Raw genomic sequence first — 24,319 nt, 5'->3', positions numbered from 1 at the left:
ATACACCCCCTCCCCCAAAATGAGAATGTGGGTTAGAGGGATGAGACAAAGGGCGTGAGATGAGCAACAGGAGCCACTGAGGACACTGGGAGTGGTGACGATGGAGGGCCAGAGCAGGGAGGCAGGGAGAAGGTCGAGCTGCATGGACAAACCCAAAGCGTCCTTCTAGATACAGCAAGCTGGAGGAGATGTCCAGCATCATCCTCTTCTTTAGCATTGTGGAAGTACGCGACTGGGGAGGCGACATGACCCTTCAAAATCACACGGGGGCTCTTGCAAGGTAGTAAGTAAGAAGGGAACTGAAGACAGGGAAGCAGCTGGAAGCCGGGCAGATAAGAAAATAAATGCTGGAGTCGGGCTGGAGTGGAAATGAGAGGCGAGTGGGAGGCCCAGGGCTGTGGGAGGTGCAACTCTCCTCTGCTGGTTGGTTTGTGTATACTTGCTTCTCTCAAACTCCAAATCTCAGACCTGGAGATTTCCCAGCTGCAAGAGAGAGGAAGTCACTGTCGAGCTCTGAATGGAGCTGCTGAAGCCTGAGACCAGCAGCGGCTCTGAGAGTCTCTGGGGAGATGCTGCTTCTGCTGCTGGTGTTGCCCAAGGTTCTCTGCCCAGGCGGTGGTGGTGAGGAAGGTGGACGACTGGCCACACCAGCATGGGGACAGGGTCCAGATAAAGCCACGGAGGCTCAGGCTTCCCCAACACTCCCCACCACCCTCCAGAGGTGGGGAGGTGGCCTGAGGCCCTGGGGACAAATGTCTCGGGCTCTCTGTTGCTCTTCAGACTCTGGGTTCCTTTTCTCTAGATCTTTCCAATGTTCATTCTCTTATTGTTCCCTGCTTCTCCCTTTCTCCTCACTTTTTTTATCCTCCCATTACCCACAGCCTTTCAGGGGCCCACCTCCTACCAAGCCATCCAGATCTCGTCCTTTATCAACAGCAGCTGGGCTCAGACCCGGGGCTCGGGATGGTTGGGCGATGTGCAGATTCATGGCTGGGACAGCGCTGCCAACAGGGCGGTTTTCCTGAAGCCCTGGTCCAAGCGGAACTTCAGTGATGAAGAGGTGAATGAGCTGGAGGAGCTCATCCAGGTCTACCTTAGTGGGTTCGTCCTAGAAGTGCAGGATCATGCCTCTGAGTTCCAGATGGAATGTGAGTCCTATCCTCTGATCTAGGGAGGCTCTTGCTGAATTTCTCTCTCCTGCTTCAGGCTACTATACCTTCTGATCTTTGCCCCTCCTTCCTGCATTACCCAGCTGCACACATACACTTCTCTGGAGCAGTTGCACCCTCTGACTCCGCACCCCCACAGAGCATTCCAGGTTCTCCCTGCTGCCCGCACTCTCCTCTGACAGGTGAAGGTGCCCCATTGTAACATCTCCTGGTTGGCTCGTGTATAACTTGCTTCTCTCAAACCCTAAGCAAGAAGCCCCACTTCTCTTCCCCGATGCCTGAGTGACCTCCTCCTGCAATCCCCCTCTTGGAGCCTCCTGCCTGGCCCTCTTCCCAATGCACTCCTCTTATTCACCCTGGATGGCTGGCCCCCAACCTTCATACTCTGCCCCCCTCTCCCCTCTCCCCACATACGTCATTGCAACTGCTTCTCTACCATTAGTGATATGCATGCCTCTCCCTGGTTCTCAGCTTTCTGAAAAATCTCTGATTGCTGTAAATAAGAGTTTGGCTCATCATTTCACACCTCAGACCTTTTGCATCACCCAAATCCCAAATCCCAGGTTCTTCCCTCATCTCTTTCTTGTTTGCTTCTTACTAACTGTCCATTTTCCTTCTATCCAGACCCCTTTGAGATCCAGGGCATAGCAGGCTGTAAGCTGTATCCCAGGGGGGGCACCGTGCACTTCTTGCGGGGAGCTTTAGGGGGACTGGACTTTCTGAGCCTCAAGAATTACTCCTGTGTGCCCACCCCAGAGGGCGGAAGCAGGGCGCAGTGCATCTGTGAGCTCATCAGTCAGTACAAAGGCATCCGGGATATCGGGGAGAAGCTCCTCTTTGAAACATGCCCTCGGTATCTCCTGGGCGTCCTCGAGGCAGGGAAGGCAGAACTGCAGAGACAAGGTTAGTCCTGTCCCCCCCTAAGGCTTTTCCGTTTCACTTCTCACCACTTTCCTTAAATTCAAGAGGAGGAAGTACCTAAGAAGAGAGGGGCTTAATCAATAATTTGGTTTCCAAAGGAAGAGAAAGGGTCACTGTCCAAACTTGTAAGTTTCCAAATCCCTGTGCTCTAGAGTGGAGTCATAATCTGACACTCTCCCTGCTCCTTCCTGCCCCAGTGAAGCCTGAGGCCTGGCTGTCCACTGGTCCCAGTCCGGGTCCTGGCCATCTGCTGTTGGTGTGCCACGTCTCCGGCTTCTACCCAAAGCCTGTGTGGGTGATGTGGATGCGGGGTGAGCAGGAGCAGCGGGACACCCAGAGAGGTGACATCCTGCCCTATGCTGATGGGACATGGTATCTCCGAGTAACCCTGGACGTGGCAGCCCAGGAGGCGGCTGGTCTGTTGTGCCGAGTGAGACACAGCAGTCTAGGGGCCAGGACATGGTCCTCTACTGGGGTGAGAAAGAGCTGGGACCCGGCTAGGCATGGGGGAGATGGTCCTCAAGCATAGAGGGAGGCACTGGCCACAAGTGGGGCTTCACCGAAGAGAGGAGGGTGGGGGGAGGGAGGAGAGGAGGGATGGAGGGAAGGGAGAGGGAGGGAGGAATGGAAGGGGGAGAAGGAGGGAATAAAGGGGAGAAAGGGAGAGGGGAGGTGGGGAGGAAGGGCCAGAGTTGGGGGAGGGACAGAGGTAGCATACATCAGCAGCATGTGACCATCAGGTAGGCAAAGGAAGGCCAGAAGAATCAGAGAATGGGTTTTGAAGCGACATCTTGTGTCCTTCCCCAATTTCCAGGAAACCCCATCTCCATCGGCTTGATATTTTTGGCAATAATAGTGCCCTTCTTGATCCTTTTGATAGGTCTTCTGTTTTGGTTTTTGAAGCACTGGTGAGTTTTTATTTTTAATCTTTCTTCTTTGTCTATGCATCTACTCTTTCTACCATTTTATCAATTTACATCACATTAGCCTCAGTCTTTCCGCCAGACTCTCCCCTTTCTTCCCAATCCCATCTTCTTTATGTAAATCTATTGCTTAAATTATGGTAAACCTACCCTCATAAAACATAAAACCTATGGTCTTCACCATCTCCAAATGCACAGCCTAGAAGTATGAAGTACACCCACATTCTTGTGCAACCAATTTCTAGAGCTATTTTTGTCTTGGAAAACTAAAACTCTATACACATTGAACAATACCTCCACAGTCCCTGCTCCCCAGGCCCCAGCACCCACCATTCTATGCTCTGTCTCTAGAAATTTGATGATTCTGGGGACCTCATATAATTGAAACTTTTAGGAGTTGTCCTTTTGTGACCGGCTTATTTCTCTCAGCACAAGGTCTTCAAGGTTCATCCATGTGGCCCCACGTGTCACAATCTCCTTTCTTCTCAAGGCTGAGTAATGATATTCCATTGCACGAACATGACACGTTTATCATTCATCTGTCGATGGACACCTGCGGTGATTCCATGTTTTGGCTATTTGTGAATAATGTAACTGTGAACATGGGAGCATGAGTTTCTATTCTGTAGAAATATTTTTTGCTTGTGTTCTTCACAGGTCATATCAGAGTATCTCATGAACCCTTGACATGACTTCTCTTCCATTTGGAATAAGCACCCAGAAGCCCAGAAGCTCAATCATCAGCCCTGGGGGGTCGATTGCATCATATTTCATCAAATAATCCTCCTATTTGATCACATCAGAGTTCCCATAGGATGTAAGATAAATCACTACTCATAACTAGCAGAATAATAATAGAAAACCATCAATTTTTTATGAGATGGTATCAATAGTACAATTCGCCCTGATCTCCTACACATAAGATGTGGAAAAGAATGTGTCTTAGAATAAATGAAATATAGTATACAACTTGCTGGTGACAATCCTTTGGTTTCCTATTTTAAAACTTTTTTTGTTCTGCTTCTGCTGAAATGTCATTTGTCAAAGTAAGCTAACTATAATTAAGCTGCAATTGTTGTATTCGCAGGGATGCTGAGCATGTTTAACATAATGTCTCTGTCTCTGCCTGGATGACTTTCTAACCCTTGAGGCACAGAGAGATGCTTCTTCCTCCAGGAAGCCTTCCTTACGGCTACAGTGGAAGTGACCCTCCCTTGTCTGGTGTCACGCAGAGACCAACTTCACTCTGTACCCACGGCATTGAGCTATTTTTGTGTCATTTTAACGTATTGTGGGATATCATCAGGGATATCAGTCTGAAATTCTTTTTGATGGGGTCTTTGCCTGGTTTGGGGATTACGATAATGCTGGCCTCACAGAATGAGTCTGGAAGCTTTCCTTCTGTTTCTATTTTTTGAAACAGCTTCAGGAGAATAGATATTATTTCTTCTTTGAATGTTTGGTAGAATTCCCCAGGGATCCATCAGGCCCTGGACTCTTGTTTTTTGGGAGGTTTTTGATCACTGCTTCAATCTCGTTACTGGTTATTGGCCTGTTCAGGTTGTCAATTTCTTCCTGTTTCAGTCTTGGGAGTTTATAAGTTTCCTGGAAGGCATCCATTTCTTCCAGGTTGCTCAATTTATTGGCATATAGTTGTCGATAATAATTTCTAATAATTGTTTCTATTTCCTTGGTGTTAGTCATGATCTCTCCCCTTTCATTCATAATTTTATTAATTTGGGTCCTTTCTTTTTCTTTTGGATAAGTCTGGCCAGTGGTTTATCGATCTTATTAATTCTTTCAAGAACCAGCTTCTAGTTTCGTTGATCTGATCTACTGTGTTTCTGATTTCTAATTCATTGATCTCTGCTCTAATCTTAATCATTTCTCTTCTAATGCATGGCTTAGGCATCATTTGTTGCTTTTTGTCTAGTTCTTTGAGGTGTAGAGCTGGTTGGTGAATTCGGGATTTTTCTATTTTTGAGTGAGGCTTGGATGGCTATGTATTTCCCCCTTAGGACCGCCTTTGCAGTATTCCATAGGTTTTGGACTGATGCGTTTTTGTTCTCATTGATTTCCATGAATTTTTAAGTTCTTCTTTGATTTCCTGGTTGACCTAAACATTCTTGAGCATAGTGGTCTTTAGTTTCCAAGTGTTTGAATTTCTTCCAAAATTTTCTTGTGATTGAGTTCCAGTTTTAAAGCATTGTGGTCTGAGAATATGCAGGGAATAATCTCAATCTTTTGGTATTGGTTGAGACCTGATTTGTGACCCAGTATGTGGTCTATTCTGGAGCAAGTTCCATGTGTGCTTGAGAAAAATGAGTATTTTATTGTTTTAGGGTGGAATGTTCTGTATATATCTATGAGGTCCATCTGGTCCAGTGTGTCATTCAAAGCTCTTGTTTCTTTGTTGATTTTCTGCTTAGATGATCTGTCTATTGCTGAGAGTGGAGTATTGAGGTCTCCTACAATTAATGTATTGTTATCAATATGATTCTTTATTTTGGTTAACAGTTGGCTTATGTAGATGGCTGCTCCCATGTTGGGGGCATAGATACGTACAATTGTTAGATCTTCTTGTTGGATAGAACCTTTAAGAATGACTTAGTGTCCTTCTGTGTCTCTAACTACAGTCTTTAGCTTAAAATCTAATTTGTCTGATACCAGAATTGCTACCCCAGCTTTCTTTTGAGGTCTATTGGCATGGAAGATGGATCTCCATCCCTTCACTTTCAGTCTGGATGTATGTTTAGGTTCAAAATGAGTCTCTTATAGACAGCATATGGATGGGTCCTATCTTTTTATCTGATCTGCAACCCTGTGCCATTTTATGGGAGCATTTAGGCCATTCATGTTGAGAGTGATTATTGAAAGATATGAATTAATTGTCATCATGTTGCCTGTGAAGACCTTGTTTCTATAGATTGTCTCTGTAAATTTCTGTTCTATATCACTCTTGGGGGTCTTTCTCCTTTTATAGAATCCCCCCTAATATTTCTTGCAGGGCCAGCTTAGTGGTCACATATTCTTTCAGTTTCTGCCAGTCGTGGAAGCTCTGCATCTCTCCATCCATTCTAAATGACAGCCTTGCCGGATAAAGTATTCCTGGATGCATGATCTTCTCATTTAGTACCCTGAATAAGTCTTGCCAGCCCTTTCTGGCTTGCCAGGTCTCTGTGGATAGGTCTGACATTATTCGGATGTTCCTCCCTCTGTACATAAGGAATCTCTTTCCCCTAACTGCCCTTAAGATGGTTTCCTTGGTGCTAAGATTTGCGAGTTTTACTATTACATGCTGGGGTGTTGGCCTGTTTTCCTTGATCTTGGGAGGGTTCCTCTCTACCTCTAGGACACGAATGTTTGTTTCATTCCCCAGATTAGGGAAGTGCCTTTTATATTTTTTCCCCTCCCTGACTCCCTGCCCACTTTTTGGATTAAGTGTTTTTTAATTATATCCTCTCCCCATGTAAGCTTGCTAGTTTCATGGTTTTTATAATTCTTATTAGTAATTCAAGAAACATTTACATTCATCCAAAGCTTATCAAATGTATTATAAGTTAGTATTTTACCACTTCATACTAGGCAATGACCCCAAAACACTTTAACTGCATCTATCCTTCTCCTGACTTACATGCTACAGTTGCTGTATATTTTAATTTATTTCGCAGAGTAAAGTTAACATTTTAATTAAATTCAGAGTTAAATTAATTTCACACAATAAACATTTATTTTATTTATTTGTCCTTTGCAGTGCTCAACTTGGCAGTTAGTGTTGGGAACTAGCAGTATCAGTTGACCCTATTTGAACCAGGAAGTGCAATTATTCAAGTGTGGATTTCAATCTCTATGAAGTTTGCTCTATTTTTTTCTATTTCTGATTCACTTGTACTCCAGAGTAGAGGGCTTTAGAATGTAAGCTTTTAGGGTCTCAAACTAGAGCCTCTGCTGTTTACCAGGACTTCCCTTCCAATTAGACCCCAAATCCCAGTGTTTGTCTCCTTAAGCCCCCTGACTCTGTGGAAGTTTCTGCTCAGCTTCTGGGCTTCTCTGTTACCACTCTTGGGATTGGCAGGCACCTGTCAGAGAAAAAATGGTCCCAAATTCTGCCTTTCAACTCTCAGAACTTCATGGACTTTCCATTTCTCACTGTGTTGAGAGTTCTCAGATGTCTTTAAATAGATGATATTTTTCAAAATCTAGTTTTACCAGCTATTCTCAGCAGGATAATTTTCCATAAACAATGTAACTCATCATCACCAGTGTTATTTTAGAAGTCAATAAAATTGGTTAGGAAAATGACCTTGAAAGTACAAAGACTTAGTAATTGGGGAGGCAGATGGAAACTACTGATCAATCCATGACATTAGCACATTCCAGGGAGACATTATTGTTTTCTCAAGCTGCAGAGATCATCAGTGATGATGATGATGGTGGTGGTGGTGGTGATGGTGATGATGATGATGGTGGTGATGATGATGATGATGATGGTCTTAATACTATTTTTAAAAGATTTTATTTATTTATTTTATTTTAAGGGGGAGAGGCAGAAGGAGAGAGAGAGAGAATCTCAAACAGACTCCCCACTGGGCAGGAAGCCTGATGTGGAGATGCATCTTATGACCCCGAGATCATGACCTGAGCCCAAACCAAGAGTCAGGGACTTAACCAACTGAGTCACACAGGCGCCCCAGTCCTAATAATTTTTAAGTGTTTTGTGTGTGCTTTTTTTTCACATTCCTTGCTTCATCTTTACAATAACCCCTTGAGGAATGTAATGTAGTTGTTCTCATTGCTGTAACTCCCAGAATTGTGCAATTTGTTTATGTTACATCCACATAGAGCAAGATGGCCTAATAATACTCTTGTTTCAATTCTTTTTTTTTTTTTTAAAGTGACTCTTGGGGAAAAGAAGAACTTACAACACTTTTCATATAATATTACAGTAGGGATAAAGACAGTTTCAGAGTTTTAATTGCTCTCAAATTGGGGAGCTCGTTTACAAAGAAAAGTTAAGACAATGGATAACAGAGACAAGAATGGTCACTGCATGGGTAAGCATGGAGGTGATAGTAGGTCTTAAAAATCCTAGTAAAACCCAAAGTATAAAATAAATATGCACAAGCTCCACAAATATAATAAATGATGAATAAAATTTTAAATGGGAGAAAAGGGATGCATCTTCCTTCCAGAAGAATTAAAAATTATCTTTGTAAATCTTTCCTTTCCAGGAGGTAGGGCTTGATTACCTGCCCTCAAGTGTGGGCTGGACTCACTTCCAATGGACAGAGTGTGGATAGGTAAAAGAGTAACTTTACACTGGAAAAACCTGGCAGATGACCTTAGCCAAATGATCAAGGTGAGAGTTACCAGTCACAAATCATATTGATAGCACATGCACCTAAGATGGTGTGAAGAGAAGGGCAGGCCGCCTCCATGGTATTCTTCCTTCAAACCCACAACCCAAACTGGTCACAAGAAAAACATCAGACATCCCCAAAGTGAGGGAAATTCTACAAAATCTGTCCAGTACTCTTCCAAATCAAGGTCAGGGAAACAAGACAAGACTGAGAAAACAGACATGACAGTGAAGGTAGCAGAGTTCCCTGGACTGAAACTTTGAACAGAAAATCGAAATTAGTAGAAAACCTGGTGAAATCTGAGTAAATCTGCCCTTTTGTTCATGATAATTATATTAATGTTAATTTCTTAGTTTCAGTAAATTTACCATAGCTATGTAAGATGTTAATTTTAGGGAAAACCAGGTAAAAGATATCTAAGAATGCTCCATACCATCTTTGCACCTTTTCATTAAATCTGGAATTATTCTGAAATAAAACATTAAAAAAAAAGTCCTAGTAAAGTCCTAAGAAAAACCTAAGAAGTCCAGAGTTCAGAGTTCCTAAAGTCTATTAACTGATAAGATGACCTACACAAGTGTGTGCCTCATGAAATAACACTTGCTCTGAGAGCATATACGCTCTAGGACAGAAACTAAGAACAACTTAAAAAAAAATTCCTGGAGTATGAGCAATAAAAGAAAAATTTAAATTGGAAATAGAATGACAACATGTTTCATTAATTGGAATAAAAAAATACACAGGCTGAAATTCAGTATTAAACCTGTTATTCAAATATTTTGTCATTGGAAGTGTTCATGAACCTGACAAGTGTCAAGTCTCCTGGCTGGAGAGACACCAGCCTTCCCCAATGTCTGCTCCATCTTCTACTCTGCTGGACCAATAGAGCAGGGGATGAAGAACTAGTCATCATTAGCCATCGAATATAAAATATCATGAAGTTGGTAGTGTAGGATGTGGTGGTGAATCCTGCAGACACCCTAAAGGAAGTACACCCATGTCCAGCTGTCAGGGGCTGCAGTTTGGGTTGAACAGCATCAGTCTTCAGGATTTCAGATGTGAGGGGCAGGTCTGGTTGATCTGTGGGCTGGATGCATTTGAATCATAGAAAGCCATAGAGATGTAGATAAAAACTGCAAATTATTACTTGTACATTAGACACTAAAACTGCACTTTCCAAAATTAAATTAAATTAAATTAAATATGTACTAGGCAGTACAGAATAGAATATTTCCATCATGCAGATAGTTCTACTAGACAGCATTGCCGTAAGATGTGGTTAGCATAGCTGAAAACTTCTTAAGCTACATAAATAAAATGCAACTAAAAGTGTGGAGAAAGACAAGGATTCTCATTTGAATGAAGCACTGTGAGGGCCTCAGAGTGTACTGTACTTCAGAGCAATAGCCACCACTGTCCTGGCACATGACAGGCCGTGACTGAGGGCGACGGGGCTGAGGAGCTTGCACACAGGTTTTCAAAATGTGGGAGCTACATGGACACATTGGTGAGGTCATGGAACCTCACCATCGTGCTCTTGGGGGACCTGAAGGAAAAGCACCGTGAGAAGGGGCCATGATCTGAGCCGTGTGGATTAATGTTGCCAGGATCCTTTCCATGTCCTTTTACTGCAGTTATCCAAGACAATGTTGGCTTCCTCTCTTCACATGAATGGAATTGTTATCTAGGGAAATCTCTTTGAGAAAGAATGAGACTTAGGTAGAAAATGTCACTAGGCTTTAGAATTAGATCAGGAAGGAAAAGAGCTACAAACCTCCTGGAAATTAGCCATTGGTAGGAGCTGTGTGCAGTTGGAAGATTAAGCATTTGCTGATACCTTGTAGATGAAGAAGGCTCAGGAAAAGCTTAGTTAAGTGCGTGTCTAGGGCAGTCTGCTCTCCTGTAGACCTTCCTCCTGAGGCTGGGATGGAAGGGCAACACCTTCAGGGTGAAAGATCAGATTTTAACACAAAACTGGCTACCAACTGTAGATGTAGTAAGAATCGAGGCTATTTTATGCTTTCTGTTACCAGTTTGTTAGGTTCGTATTGTTTATTCCAAAATCATTAAAGTTGTAAATCAGATTTTTTTGCAGGAAAAACAGGAAGGTCATCAGATGATTATAGAATTTCTAGGAGTAGAAGATTGAACATTTCCTTACATTTACACAAATGTGTTCCAAAATGTGATTACAACTTTAAATCAATTCTAGGTGATCCCAATCCCCACCCCCTAACCATTTTCTTTCTTAGGAAGATTAATTTGTCTAAAGCCACAACTCGTGATGGGTTTCCAGGGAATCTTTCAGTTTGGGCAAGAAAGTTTACAAAAGGGATCTGGGAGTTAGCAGGACAGACAGAGTGTAGGAGGGGAAATTTCTTCTCAAAAGAGACCTGGCCACAAATGGTAAGTTTTTGGTATTTTTTGTTTTGTTTTGTTTTAGTAAAAAATTGTGGTTATGCAATAAGGAAATTGTGTCAACCAAGGCGGAAATAATTATACCATTTTATGTAGCAAAAAATTAAAATTAATGTTAGATATTTTTCTTGTGGAATTTATTTTCTGCATGCTTTCAATTTAAAAGGAATATCCTTAATGGTTTTGTGCATTGTTGTTGGGTTGCTATCAGGAATTGATTTCTGTTTTGCTCAGTTCATTACAATGACTTATGGATTCAGTAACCTCCAAGTTTTTTACCCATATAACTGATTTCTTGTGGAATAGGGCAACTGTTTTATCCCTTACTTATTTTTGCTTTATTTTATTTTGTAAATGATCCTAAAATTCCTCAGATTAGTACAGTTACTTGTAACATGGGTGTTTGACATATGTCATTCCAATCAATTGGAAGTAGAATTCATATATATGTTCATGTGTATGAGTCTTTTTATTCACACTAAACTCTACCAGGACAAGGAGTTTATAGCCTCCTTCCCTACTCTTAATTTGCTCTACTGTTATATTCTCAGCCCCTGGACAAAAGCCTGGCATATACTTAAATGTCTGATCAATATTTATTTAATGAATGAAAGAAAGAACAAATAAATGACCAAACTTCAAGAGACTCAAAGATTTTCTAAGATACAGATGTAAGACTTATTACATTTAACTTACAAGTGTAATTTGAAAGGGGACGGATTTGTAGACATCTACACTTCCAGCTATGACATCACATGTGTGGTGGGTTCTGTGAAATCCATAACACCCCTGGGCAACAACCCCCCCCACCTCGATACCTCCTCCTGGAGTCTCAGTCTCAATATGACCCAGCCCGAACTGTGCACCTCAGTACCATCCATTGCAAACTTGTGTTGTCTGTCTCTGTGAATGGCAACATCTATCTCCTCCTGATCACACTTCCTTGTTTGGTTGATCCTGGTCAACCCCATGCTATCTCTATCATTCCACCCCTCTCCACCCTCACTGTTCCTGCCTTCTTTCACGTCACTAACACCCTCCGCCATCTTGGTGACATTATGCTTTGATACACTCTCCTGTGACTCTCACTGGGGTTTAGGGAATTTTCCTAAATACCATTTAACCACATCACTGTCACATTCAAAATCCTTCCCTTACTGGAAAAACAAGACAGTTCTTCAGTGTGGCCCACATCGTAGGGGTTTACCAGTTAACTATTGCTGTCTTGTCTCCTTTCTGCCTTTGGCGCCCAAACCTCAGTACCCACTTGTCTCATGGAACACGTTTCTGTTCATCCATCTTAACATTAACTTTCTATATGCTCTACTGTGTGGTAAGGCAAATACTCTCTTCATTACTATCTAGCAAAGATATGTAGGATCTTATGCTTTTATTTTTTAAGATAAAATTTAAAGTAAATTTTTCAAATCCACCTGACTTTCTGTAGAACTAGGAGGCTGGTACTCAGAATACACCCCATTGACCTCCACCCAGACATGTGGCTCTGCTAAGAGAGTGGACCCCGGGTCACTGTCCTAAACCCAAGAGCTCCTGCGGCCAGCAGCTCAATAGGCCAGTGTCAGTGACTCTCTATTGAATATTATCCAGTCCCGTGTATGTCACTGCATTTTGCAGACGCACACTTCTGTGCGTGTGGTGTTTCTCCAGTATGTGTCTTGTGCTTGGCAGGTTGAACCCATTTCACTTGCCTTCTTTTTGAAGGACTTTAAAACTTCTCTTTCGAAATTGGATCTTTTCGCCATTTTCTGGCATGAGAATGGATTTACGTGTCTTTTTGTAACATATATTTTTAAACATTTTAAGTGTTTTGGAAATAGGAACTAAAAGTTTATGTTCTCTGCCACCTCGATGTAATCTAGATTTCTATAAACATCATGATTTAACCAATTTTCCTGACTCCATTTGCATTGTGTTCTTGGTCAGTAAGAGATGATTTGAAATAAGCCTATTTCTGTCTTTCTTCTCATCTCCCGCCCCCCCCCCCCCCAGGTTTTGGTGAGGTAATATAGAATGTGATTATTCAATTATTAACTCTTTTTTTCTGAAATATTAAACAAATGTGTTAAATTATACAAGTACATTTTAAACAATTATTTAAAGTTAACTATATCTTTTTAACGTACTTTGATACTGGTATTTCTTACATCATTTCTTGGGTGTTTCCTTCAGGTTAATTTTTGGTTTTACTCAGACAACTGGTTTCATGAAAAGACTATGTGGCGTATTCTTTAAGGTTTTGAGTGTTCAAATATAGATTAATTTTGGCCTTATCAGAGAATTATAACTTTCCTGAATAAAAAACTTTGGGATGATAAGATCAGAATTGTGAAGTATTTCCCCACAGCCTTACATGTGATGTATCTGAAGCCAGTGCCATTCTTCTTTGAAAGTAGCATTTTGTCTCAAACTTTGTAAGATTTTTCTTTACCCCTAGAATTCAGAAATAGTACCAAGACAAGAGGGGGTGTGGGCCTTTTCTAATAATTGGTCACTATTGTGTGAGTCTTCTCTATAGGAGAAGTCGAGGTTTTAGGTTGGTTTTAGGTTTAGGTTTTGTTTTCCCTGAGGGACTTCTATCTTTGACATCTTTGTGCCTGGCAAATGTCTTGGCAGCAGGTGGGTTCTGATGCAATGTCAGTTGGATGAATCCAGGAAAACCAAACAAAGCAGCAGTATTCCAGCTGGCTTCAGTCTGCACCGGCCAGCATCCATGAGGGGAAGAAAAATAAAGACTCCACATGGTAATTAAGTCTCCCAGCAACACGCCAGGCCACCAGCATTCCTTCCCTGCTCCAGTGGAACTCCTCTGGGTGAGACACCAGCCAGGGGCACCAGTGCTCCCAGACCATGAGCTGAGCACCCTTCACACCCAGAGTGAGGCTTGTCCATGGATTTCTAGACTAATTGGGGTGGGGGGTTCAAGGCCCCTGTGTGTTCCCTCCAGACCCACTCATTCCACTCGAGTGAGAATTACCTGTCTCCCCACTGCCAGGGCAAGCCCACCCTCGGACCCCTTCAACAGTGGCAGGTGGTCTGATGGCTGAAGCTGGGCACGAGGGACTTTTCTTAGATTATTGGGCCTCCTGTATTGCTACGGATGCTCCTTGTCATGGTGCGGGTACAGCTGCTCCCCAGATGCCCCGTGTCTTCTGACACTGGCTTGAGAGGAACAGAATGAAGAGACAGAGGGGGTGAGGGAAAGGAGAGAAGGCAGGGGAGTGAGAGGGGGGAAAGCAGTCTCAAGAGGGAAAAACTGGGATAAGTAGATGGTGAGGTTGGGGGTGGACCACAGAGAGGGAGAAAGAGCTGCAGCAGCAGGACGAGGGAATGCTGGAAAGGCCATGGGCGCCATGGCGTGCACCTTCCATCTCCTCTCTTTAAAGAAGAGGACACTGAGAACCCGAATGTGGACCTGATTCCTCCAAGGCCAGAAGGATCTCCGTTTTCCAGCTGGCCCAGACTGAAGCCAGGACCCCTCTGACAGAGGGTGTGCATAGGGGCAGTCAGGGGGTACAGGGAGACAATGTGGAAGCTAGAGAGTGGTAGAGAGGGAGGGGAAGTGAGAGCCCTGTGGGGCTGCCCTGAGGAGGCAGGAGGGTTTCTCTGACAGGGAAGTGGGCAGAGAGGGAGGTCTGCCTGTCTGCAGCAGGGGGAGTTTGATGAGAGCAGGAGGGTTTGGAGAGCAGTGATCTGAGTCCTGTTGAGGCATCCTTCATCTGACTGAGCCGCAATGCTGCTCCTGTTGCTGCTGCTCTTCGAAGGATATCTCCAGCATGGAACAAGTCTAGACGGTAGGACAAGCCCTGGGAAGACTTCTGATGCTGGGTGCAGAGGGGTGAGGTTCTGGGAGGACCTGCAGGAGGGAGTACTACTCCCATAGGATGCCCTTGGAGTCTGCATGCCAGGCTGGCTCCAGGCAAAACATCTTGCCACAGTTCATTTTCTGTTTCTAGGTTTGGGGAGAGGAAGCGGGCCCAGGGAGCAGGGTGGGCTACGGGAATGTGTGCAGTCTGTGTAACTGTCTCCATGGTTCCTCGCCCATGCTCACGTACTCTCTCCATGTGGCCTGGCTTCTCAGCACCCCAGGTCCCAGGACCCCCTGATCCAGCCACAGAAGAGCCCCTCTCCTTCCGCATCCTCCAGACCTCCTCCTTTGCCAACAGCAGTTGGGCGTCCTCGCAGGTATCGGGCTGGCTGGGCGATCTGCAGACTCAAGGCTGGGACAAGGTCCTGGGCACCATGACCTTCCTGCGGCCCTGGTCCCAGGGCAACTTCAGCTCCGAGGAGCTGAAGAACCTGCAAAATCTGTTCCTACTCTACTTCCATGGTTTCACCATCGAGGTGCAGGCCTTTGCGCACCAGTTTCAGTTTGAATGTGAGTTCCTTGCTCCACGCCAATCTCTGCCTGAAGGCTCCAATCTGCTTCCGAAGGGGCTCTGACCTCACCCAGCCTTCCTGGACTATTCCCTGTCCCCCTCGGGCTCCTGCTCTCTCTCCTGCCTCACGATTCATCACTGTCCCCACTCCACCCACCCACCCATCCTAGACACAGATGGGCTGGCAAGGACACATCCCTCCACACTGCCATATACACCTTCGTGTTCTGGCTCCCTGCAATAGTGTCTCCCTGTGATCTTCTGCCCACCACCCCTGGCCCCAGACATGGCCTCTCCAGCCAGGATTCTGCCCTCCCTTCTCTGGCGTGAGAGTCTACCAGGCCCGCCTGTACCTAACCATTCCCAAGTGAGACCTTCCAGCCGGGTCCCCAACTTCCCAACACCTTCCCATCTAGCCCCTCCCCATCAATTATTTCTAAATACGTTCTTATCTTCACATTTTCTTCCCACAAATTCCCTCCCCTGCCCCACCCAACTCCAGCATGCTGTGTGATTCCAGAGCAAATCTCCTAGACTGCTTACTTTCCTTCCCTGTAATTGTTTCTACATGGCTTCTGTTCACCCCCAGACCCCTTCGAGCTCCAGGTGTCAGCTGGCTGTACGCAACATGCTGGGAAGGCCTCGGGAAGCTTCTTGAATGGGGCTTATCAAGGCTCAGATTTTCTGAGTTTGCAAGGAAACTCCTGGCAGCCATCTCCAGGAGCTGGGAGTCGGGCTCAGAAGGTCTGTGCGGTGCTCAACAACTACCTAGATATTAAGGAAATCATGCAGACCCTTCTCAGCGACACCTGCCCTCGGTTTCTGGCAGGAATCCTTGAAGCAGGGAAGTCAGAACTGGAACGACAAGGTGAGTTTTCCCAGTGCTTTAAGCTTCATATTCCACTCTTTACCATCCCTTTGAAACATACACTGAGAGGCTAGAGGGTGGGATATGTGGGTTTAGGACTGTTCCTCAGATGAGAGAAAGAAGTGATTACTCCAACTGCTAAGACCACTGAGTCACTGAGCTCGGTCCCAGGTGCCCCTAAGTGCCTTGTCTCCTCATCTTCTCTCCAGTGAAGCCCGAGGTTTGGGTGTCCAGTGGCCCCAGTCCCGGTCCCGGCCGTCTACTCCTGGTGTGCCACGTCTCCGGCTTCCACCCAAAGCCTGTGTGGGTGATGTGGATGCGGGGTGAGCAGGAGCAGCGGGGCACCCAGCAAGGCAATGTCCTGCCTAATGCTGATGAGACGTGGTATCTCCGAGTGACCCTGGACGTGGCGGCCCAGGAGGCAGCCGGCCTGTCGTGCCAAGTGAAGCACAGCAGTCTGGGAGGCCATGACATAATCATCCACTGGGGTGAGAAAGAGCTGGAGTCTGGCCAGGAAGCAACAGTCCTGGGGCTGCTGAGGGACGTGCTTGGAAGATGGGTGGGAACACTAGGCACAAGATGATGGAGGCGGGAGGATCCAAACAAAGAAGGGCAGAGAATGATCACTGTTAAATTTCAAGAAATGGAAGGAAGGGATTGGAGTACTAAAGAGAAAAGGAAGAAGGATCTGGTGATTTGGGTAAGAGATGGGGTGGGAGATTGGGGACACAGACTCAGAAGGAATTGAGATGAAGTCTTCAGGACATGCAGATGAAAATTCTAGGAAGGAGAAGCATTGATGGTGGTGGCGGCGTGGAGAGCCTTGTAGACTGACATCCTTGGTTTACGCCCAAGGAGGTGGAAACTCAGTCCTGCTGACACTGCTCTGTCTGGTGGTGATAGTTACCCTGCTCCTGCTGCTTGTAAGGCACTCCTACTTTAAAAAGCACAGGTGAGCCTCTTCTTGTTCTGTTTCTTCAATTTCTTATCAACTTATTCTTCTTTCCTCCACCCTCCCCGTTCTCTCTCTGATTTCCCTTCCTTGGGATGAAAATCTTTTCCCACAGCTCAAGTCGGAAGGCCCTGGCGCCCCCTACCCCCAGTCCTGACTCCCCCATAGGGGCCGATGCCCAGGGGCCCAGGACTCCTGGACACCAGCTCTACATGCCACAGGAATCGTGGATCAAGAATAGATTTTTAGAGAAATGGAAAACAAGCCTAAACCAACTCTGGCGACATTAGTTTTACCTTACACATAAAATCCTTTTCTCCTTCTTAAACATGGTTTATACCTATAAATAAAGCCTAATTTTGATAAAATGGCTTGTTGTGGCAGAAATCTTGACCCCTTTGGAAACTTGTTTTATTTTTTGCCCCATCTTCTAGCAATATCTTTTCTGCTTTGGCCACATGTTCATTGCTGCTGATCCTTCAGACTCTAATTCAGATGCTTCTTTCTCATGGAATCTTCCCTGCCTTGCCCAAATGAAAGCTGTTCTGTACTTCCAAAATTGGATGGATCATCCTAAATACGTTCATCTCTTCCTACTCTGAACAGTGGTTATCCAGATTTTTGTTTCTCTGTTTTTTTCTCAGTTGCTTAAAAGCAGGATGTAGGTGTTTATAATGGCACCTATGACCCAAACAAAGCCTGACCTGGATTCAGGGCCAGCTTCATGGGCATGTCATCTATGCAATGTTTGCTGTCTTGAAATCCTTAATAAAACTTGGAGATACTGTATTTTCATTCTGGACTCACCCCACAAAATATGTAGCTGGTTCAGCGTAAAGTGTTTCCCATTAAATTCTGCCTGAAATAAATTTTTGTCAAATCGAGTGACGTTTTCTTAATCCACTCCCCTTTGACATCACTGCATCATCTGACTGTGTTCTTATTAAAACCCTTTCTGTCTCCCTGTGTCTCTCACCAGAGGTTGGGGGAGGGGCAGGTGAGTGCTCCAGACTGCACAGTGATTGGGGTGTCTCTGCGTCTTCAGAGACATTTCAAGAAAATAATAATACAGGAGATATCTCCCATCAGAGTGAGGACCGGGCATTCCCAATTCTCTGAGATTGTGTGTGACCACATTTGTCTTCACATGGCAGGTACTCAGGGAAGAAATTCCTACTTTGAGTGGTCAGGAAGAGGACATGGGGACAGAGGATGGGCAGAGCCAAGGCAGCGAAGGAAAAGAGTGCTTAGATGCTATGCGTTTACTTTTCTTTATTGGTTCAGTTTATTATTATTATTATTAACATTATTATTTACAGTTTTCCTCTAACTTTTTAAAATATGGATTTTAAAATTATCTACTTAACTTTGAGACACATTGACTGAGCCTGCTGGAGAGCGGGAAGCCGTTAAGGTGTAGAGTTCATGCAGATGTCTAGCCGACACCTCCCCTTAGGTGGGATAATTGAGCAGACTGCAGATTTCTTAGTGGAAATGCGTCACTCTTTATACCGGTCATTTTCAAGTTAAGACACAGGGTTCCATGACCCCTTACCCAGGCAATAACCTACGCATGAATAAGGTATTGGGGTCAGGCTTCCCCTACCAAGAGTCCATCACCTTCCGCATGACATGTTCAGACTGCTTATATAGAAGAGTCCAGGGAGGAAGGCAGGACTTTACAGGGCTGTTTGAAGCCCTCTGTGATGAAGTTCAAGGTCCCCTCACATGGCACAAGGCCACAGGCGGTGACCTATATCAAAATGAAGAGACTCACATAAGGACTTCTCAGTTCCTAGCACTAGTGTGTGATGCCAATATATTTCGGGTGTTTCCCATTTGGGTGGACTTCTCCCCACAAGTCTAATTTTTTGGTCACAATACTTCTTGAACTCCTAAGATGCCTCAATCTCACTTCTCAAGTCCCATGTCCAACCATCCCCCCCACTGTGTGTTGTGCTTCTATGACGCTAGGCTTTCTGTCCTTCAGTTGTGCCAAGCTTCTTCTCAGCTCGAGGCCTTTATTTTAACTCTTCCCTCCACCCAGGGCCATTCTTCATTTACCTTGATCTTCCGCGGATGATTTCAGGACAACCTCCAGCTCCTCAGCTCAAGCATCATCCTCATAGAGTGGCCCTTTGTGGTCAGTGTAGCCAAAGTGGCCAGTCTCCCTCAGTCACATACTATTCCAATGTTCTTTAGTCATTTGTGTTGAATACTGGATTGAGCTGAAATTATCTCATTTGCTTTTATGTAGTTAATGCCCTTTTCACCTACAATGTAGACACTGTGACATCACGTATATTGTCTGTCTTGATTGCAGGTGTATCCTAGTGTGTAGATGGTAGCTGGACATATAGTGGGTGACTAAAATTATGTTTGGTGAATGAACAAATGCCATCAACTTCGACTTTCCAGAAAAGATCTTAGAGATCCCAATTCTCTAGTAAGCCATTGGTTTTCAGGAACTGACATGTTTCCAAAGTGCTGGTGTCACTGGAGGATGTAAGTGGATCATCAATATTGTGGCAATATGGTCACTGGTGGCTCTCTCTGTCCTTCAGATTATTGTCTTTATAAGTGTGGCAAGAGCCTAAGATGCAGATAGGGAGGAAGGCAGGAGGGAGGAGAGCTCAGAAGATCTTGTCAGAGTCCTTTATACTGTGAGTGAGGAGCCCAGTTAACCACAAAGTCCTGCTCCTGGTTTCTCTGCTGCTGAATTGTACTGATCCTCAGGGAATCTTTCAGGGAAGGATGATTGTTGAATACAGAGATTTTCAGGAAACTCTGGGTTCCTAAACACGATACCCTAACACATCCTAGCTCTACTCTGACAAGGTCCTGTAGTTGAGTAGTGGGTGTATGTTTGGGTGAGGCACAAGATATACACCCGAAGGAGATGGACCTGGGCTGCCTACACGTATGCATCCTCTCCCCCATCCCCCCAAAATTGGCATAAATGGGGTCAGAGAGAACCCGGAGGGTAAATGACTATGTTGCCAGATAAGCCCCCTTAACAGGGTTTGGGGAAGTTTTACATATTGGTTCAGGAGATTGTCAGAAAACCTGTGTCATCCCCATGGTGTAGACCTTCATTCTGGGTAATCTAATGTATTTGAAGCTCCTGGGTAAGGACCTAGTATTTAAGAGCAAAGTGTGTCACCTTATCACCCAAGAAGAGAGGTGTCACCTACTACTGTTAACTGTGTAATTCTGGCTGAACCCCTGGAACATGGGCTTATTTCTCTGGAGGGCCAGGTGTTCTCAGTAGTGAGGGATAACCCTCTCCAGTCCTGCCAGCTGTAACACCACGAAGGGGAGATGCTTTGCTGCCAGTACAAACCTGGAGTCTACTGTATTTTGCTGTGTGCACAAATGTGGTAGAAATATTATGAGATCATTTGGAAGCAGAGATGGAGGCACGATTCTTGGTTGTTGGTGAATTCTCCAGGAGTAGCAGTGATTGGTGGAGGAGGCTGCAGTAGGACTGGTGGGATCGGGATGTGCTGGGCCAAGCTCAGTAGCCATATGCCCTCGGCCAACCATGGCTGAGAGAATGCCCATCTGCCGTCTTCTAGCTAAGAAATGAAGAAAGCCGAGGATGTGGACAACTTGGTTAAGTGGAGCCCTGTCAACTGGGACAGGATCCAGGCTCCCGGAATGTCACTTGCTGGTGAAGAAAGATATCTATGCAGAACATGCTCTGGAGCCTGTGTTCAGTTGGGGTAGGGGGTGTCATGATCTCAGAGTCGTCGGATCGAGCCCCATGTTGGGCTCCACACTCAGTGTGGAGTCTGCTTTGGATTCTCTCTCCCTCCCCCTCTGCCCCTCCCCATTCTCTTGCACGTGCTTTCTCTTTCTCATAAATAAATAAATAAATAAATAAATAAATAAATAAATAAATAAATAAATAAGAGAAGTACCTATTTTATGTTATGGTTACACCTGATTGAATACTAATAAGCATTCAAATGGAGCCTGCTGTACAGAACACACTCTCCTACATGCTTTATACATATTAACTCATGTGATCCTCGGAACAATTCTGAGGCAAACATCATTATTCCCATTTTATAGATAAAGATACAAAGGTCACATAACTAGTAAGCATTGTAAGCAGTTTTGCTCCCAAACCCATGCTTAACCATTACACTACACACTCAATAAACAATTATTGGAAGCCCTACCTTGTGATAGGTAATGAAATGCAGCAGAGACACAAGGTGAAATCCCTTATGCACTGAACTTCCATGATAATGGAGTACATGGTGGGGAACATGGTAGGAGGTGAAGCCTGTGAGTTGGGGTCAGATCCTAAAGGGGCTTCACAGGGCACTGCACAGGGACTGAAAGTCATTGGAGAATTTGGAATAAATGAATAGCAACTATTGGTAAAAGGAGATGAGCTCTCAAGCACACATGCTATCGGGCCTCACCACTGGAGGACTACAAAATGGGGTGCAATTGCACACCCACTCACACCACAGTGACCCTGGTCTGCTTCTCTGCACTGGCACTAACTGAAAGTCTGCCTCAGTGATGCTCACAAACCAGTTTGCAGCTGTGCTTACCAAGTACACCTGACTGGTTTTTCCTTTCCAGGTCACGCCCCCATTTGCCACCTGTCTGCTGCCCACGGGGTTGCTTGGAGCTGCTTCAGGACCTCCACTGCTGCTGGTACCCAAAGCTTCCCACCAGTTCTCAGGTGCCTGTATGGAGGGATGCTCCATGTGGAGGCAGGTGGTATGGCTTCTTCCCCTGTTGCTTGTCTCAGGTGGCACCCAGTTCCAGAAGCTGCCTTGCTTGTGTTTAATCTAAAGCCTCTTGTGTACAACAACATCAGCTCTGGCTCTCACCCATGTCTTGGGATTTGATAAAGACTCTCTTCACAGCTTTTTCTTCAGTGTCCTTCAGCTGTCCATATTAGTTAGTAACATCATTACAGGACATGAAATGCTACAGGGTGCAGTGGATTCACATAAACTCAGTTATTTATGTTTTCTTCTAGAATAAGAATGGAGGAAGGAAAGACTAAGAATAAAAGTATGAATAAGGACAAGGATTAAAGAAAGGAAAATTCAGCTGAGTATATTTGGGAATAAAATTCTAATTATTTTACCAGAGAATGTTTAAGTCTATAGCTTCTATATTGATTTTAATTTTTTAAACATATATTTTAAACAAATTATTACTGGAAGCCGACCTTGTGATAGGTAATGAAACCCAGCAGAAACACAAGGTAAAATCCCTTACACACAGAATTTCCACAATACTGGAGGGCAAGGGAGACAGACAATAAGCAAATAAAAATACTTTCTGTTAGATAATGACACATGATACAATTTCAAACTGATGTGGGGAAGGGGATCAGAGAGAGGAAAATGGGCTATAATTGCAAAGATGGTGGACAGAATGGGCCCTTCTGAGAAGGTGGCTTTTGAGAGAAGACCTAAAACAAGAACGAGAACCACGCCATGCAGTGTCCGGGGGAAGAGCTTTCATTCCAAGCAAAGGAACTGCAGATGAAAGCAATGTTATACTGGGTGTATTCTTAAAAACTGTTAGAACTCCAGCATGGCCGGCTGTATGGAGTACATGGTGGGGAACATGGTAGGAGGTGAGGCCTTTGAAGAAAGTAGCCTACTTTCTTCTTCTTCTTTTTTTTTTTTTAAAGATTTTATTTATTTATTTGACAGAGAGAGACACAGTGAGAGAGGAAACACAGCAGGGGGAGTGGGAGAGGGAGAAGCAGGCTCTCCGTGGAGCAGGGAGCCCGATGTGGGACTCAATCCCAGGACCCTGGGACCATGAACTGAGCCGAAGGCAGATGCTTAACGACTGAGCCACGCAGGCACCTGCCTACTTTTTTCTTGACACAGAAAATGAAGCAAACACCTCCCTTAAAGGAAATTCCCCCCCTTTTTTTTTAATGTAGAATCTGGGTTCTGGGGCACATATGGCATTTTAGTGGTAAGCAAAGGTGTTGCTACTAGTGCTTGGGGGATGTTTTCAATATGACAGAGATTAAGAATACTTCTTAAGTCTTTTAACATACTGAGTTCAAACTGACCTCAAAATAAATAAAAACTTAAAGTGCTACCATTTTAATAAAGGAGAAATGCATACACAAACATAATATAAACTCCTAGTTAATTTTCCTCTTGGATTTACCGTCTTAGTATTTCATTAATTTTTCTAATTTCATGTGTCTTATGCTTCATAATTGGCTGTGTATTTAATGCATAAATATACAGAAAGATTGTGAGCGTTTAAGGTTTGAAGAATACAGTTTGATGTATTTATGTTACTAAGATGACTTCAAGTCTTTACAAACTTTAACGTTTATAAAACTCACTTCATTTTATTTATTTGTTTTTTCAATCTTTTTTACTATTAGTTATGTTAATCACCATATATTACATCATTAGTTTTTGATGTGTGTTCCACGATTCATTGTTTACGTATAACACCCAGTGCTCCATGCAGTACGTGCCCTCTTTAATACCCATCACCAGGCTAACCCATCCTCCCACCCCCCTCCCCTCTAGGACCCTCAGTTTGTTTCTCAGAGTCCATAGTCTCTCATGGTTCGTCTCCCCCTCCGATTTCCCCCCTTTCATTCTTCCCCTCCTGCTATCTTCTTCTTCTTCTTCTTTTTTTTTTTTTTAACATATAATGTATTGTTTGTTTCAGAGGTACAGATCTGTGATTCAACAGTCTTACACAATTCACAGCACTCACCATAGCACATACCCTCCCCAATGTCTATCACCCAGCCATCCCATCCTTCCCACCCCCCCCAACTCCAGCAACCCTCAGTTTGTTTGCTGACATTAAGAATTCCTCATATCAGTGAGGTCATATGATACATGTCTTTCTCTGATTGACTTATTTCGCTCAGCATAATACCCTCCAGTTCCATCCATGTCATTGCAAATGGCAAGATTTCATTCCTTTTGATGGCTGCATAATATTCCATTGTATATATACCACCTCTTCTTTTTTTTTTAAATTTTTTTATTGTTATGTTAATCCCCATACATTACATCATTAGTTTTAGATATAGTGTTCCATGATTCATTGTTTGTGCATAACACCCAGTGCTCCATGCAGAATGTGCCCTCCTCAATACCCATCACCAGGCTAACCCATCCTCCCACCCCCTCCCCTCTAGAACCCTCAGTTTGTTTTTCAGAGTCCATTGTCTCTCATGGTTCTTCTCCCCCTCCGATTTCCCCCCCTTCATTCTTCCCCTCCTGCTACATTCTTCTTCTTTTTTTCTTTCTTAACATATATTGCATTATTTGTTTC

The 24,319-nt window shown here is 44.3% G+C and overlaps 2 protein-coding genes across 2 annotated transcripts; both read left to right on the top strand.

The window, feature by feature from the left end:
* Positions 1-569: 569 nt before the first annotated feature.
* On the top strand, positions 570-3,627 carry LOC116627463 (T-cell surface glycoprotein CD1b-like). Its single transcript, XM_032397225.1, is given in 7 exon segments — positions 570-630; positions 882-1,148; positions 1,794-2,072; positions 2,288-2,539; positions 2,542-2,565; positions 2,905-2,998; positions 3,504-3,627. Coding segments are annotated over 7 exon segments (1,101 nt in total).
* Positions 3,628-14,542: 10,915 nt separating this feature from the next.
* CD1E (CD1e molecule) lies at positions 14,543-17,298 on the top strand. The gene is made up of 6 exons (XM_032397224.1): positions 14,543-14,603; positions 14,891-15,187; positions 15,778-16,056; positions 16,266-16,544; positions 16,912-17,008; positions 17,124-17,298. Exons 1-6 carry the CDS (start codon positions 14,543-14,545, stop codon positions 17,296-17,298), a joined length of 1,188 nt encoding a protein of 395 aa, XP_032253115.1.
* Positions 17,299-24,319: the final 7,021 nt, after the last annotated feature.

This window comes from Phoca vitulina, unplaced genomic scaffold (genome assembly GCF_004348235.1).
Source record: "Phoca vitulina isolate PV1807 unplaced genomic scaffold, GSC_HSeal_1.0 scaffold97, whole genome shotgun sequence".
Lineage (NCBI taxonomy): Eukaryota > Metazoa > Chordata > Mammalia > Carnivora > Phocidae > Phoca > Phoca vitulina.
Note: the sequence above shows the minus strand (reverse complement) of the source record. Positions and strands in the feature narration are given on the sequence as shown.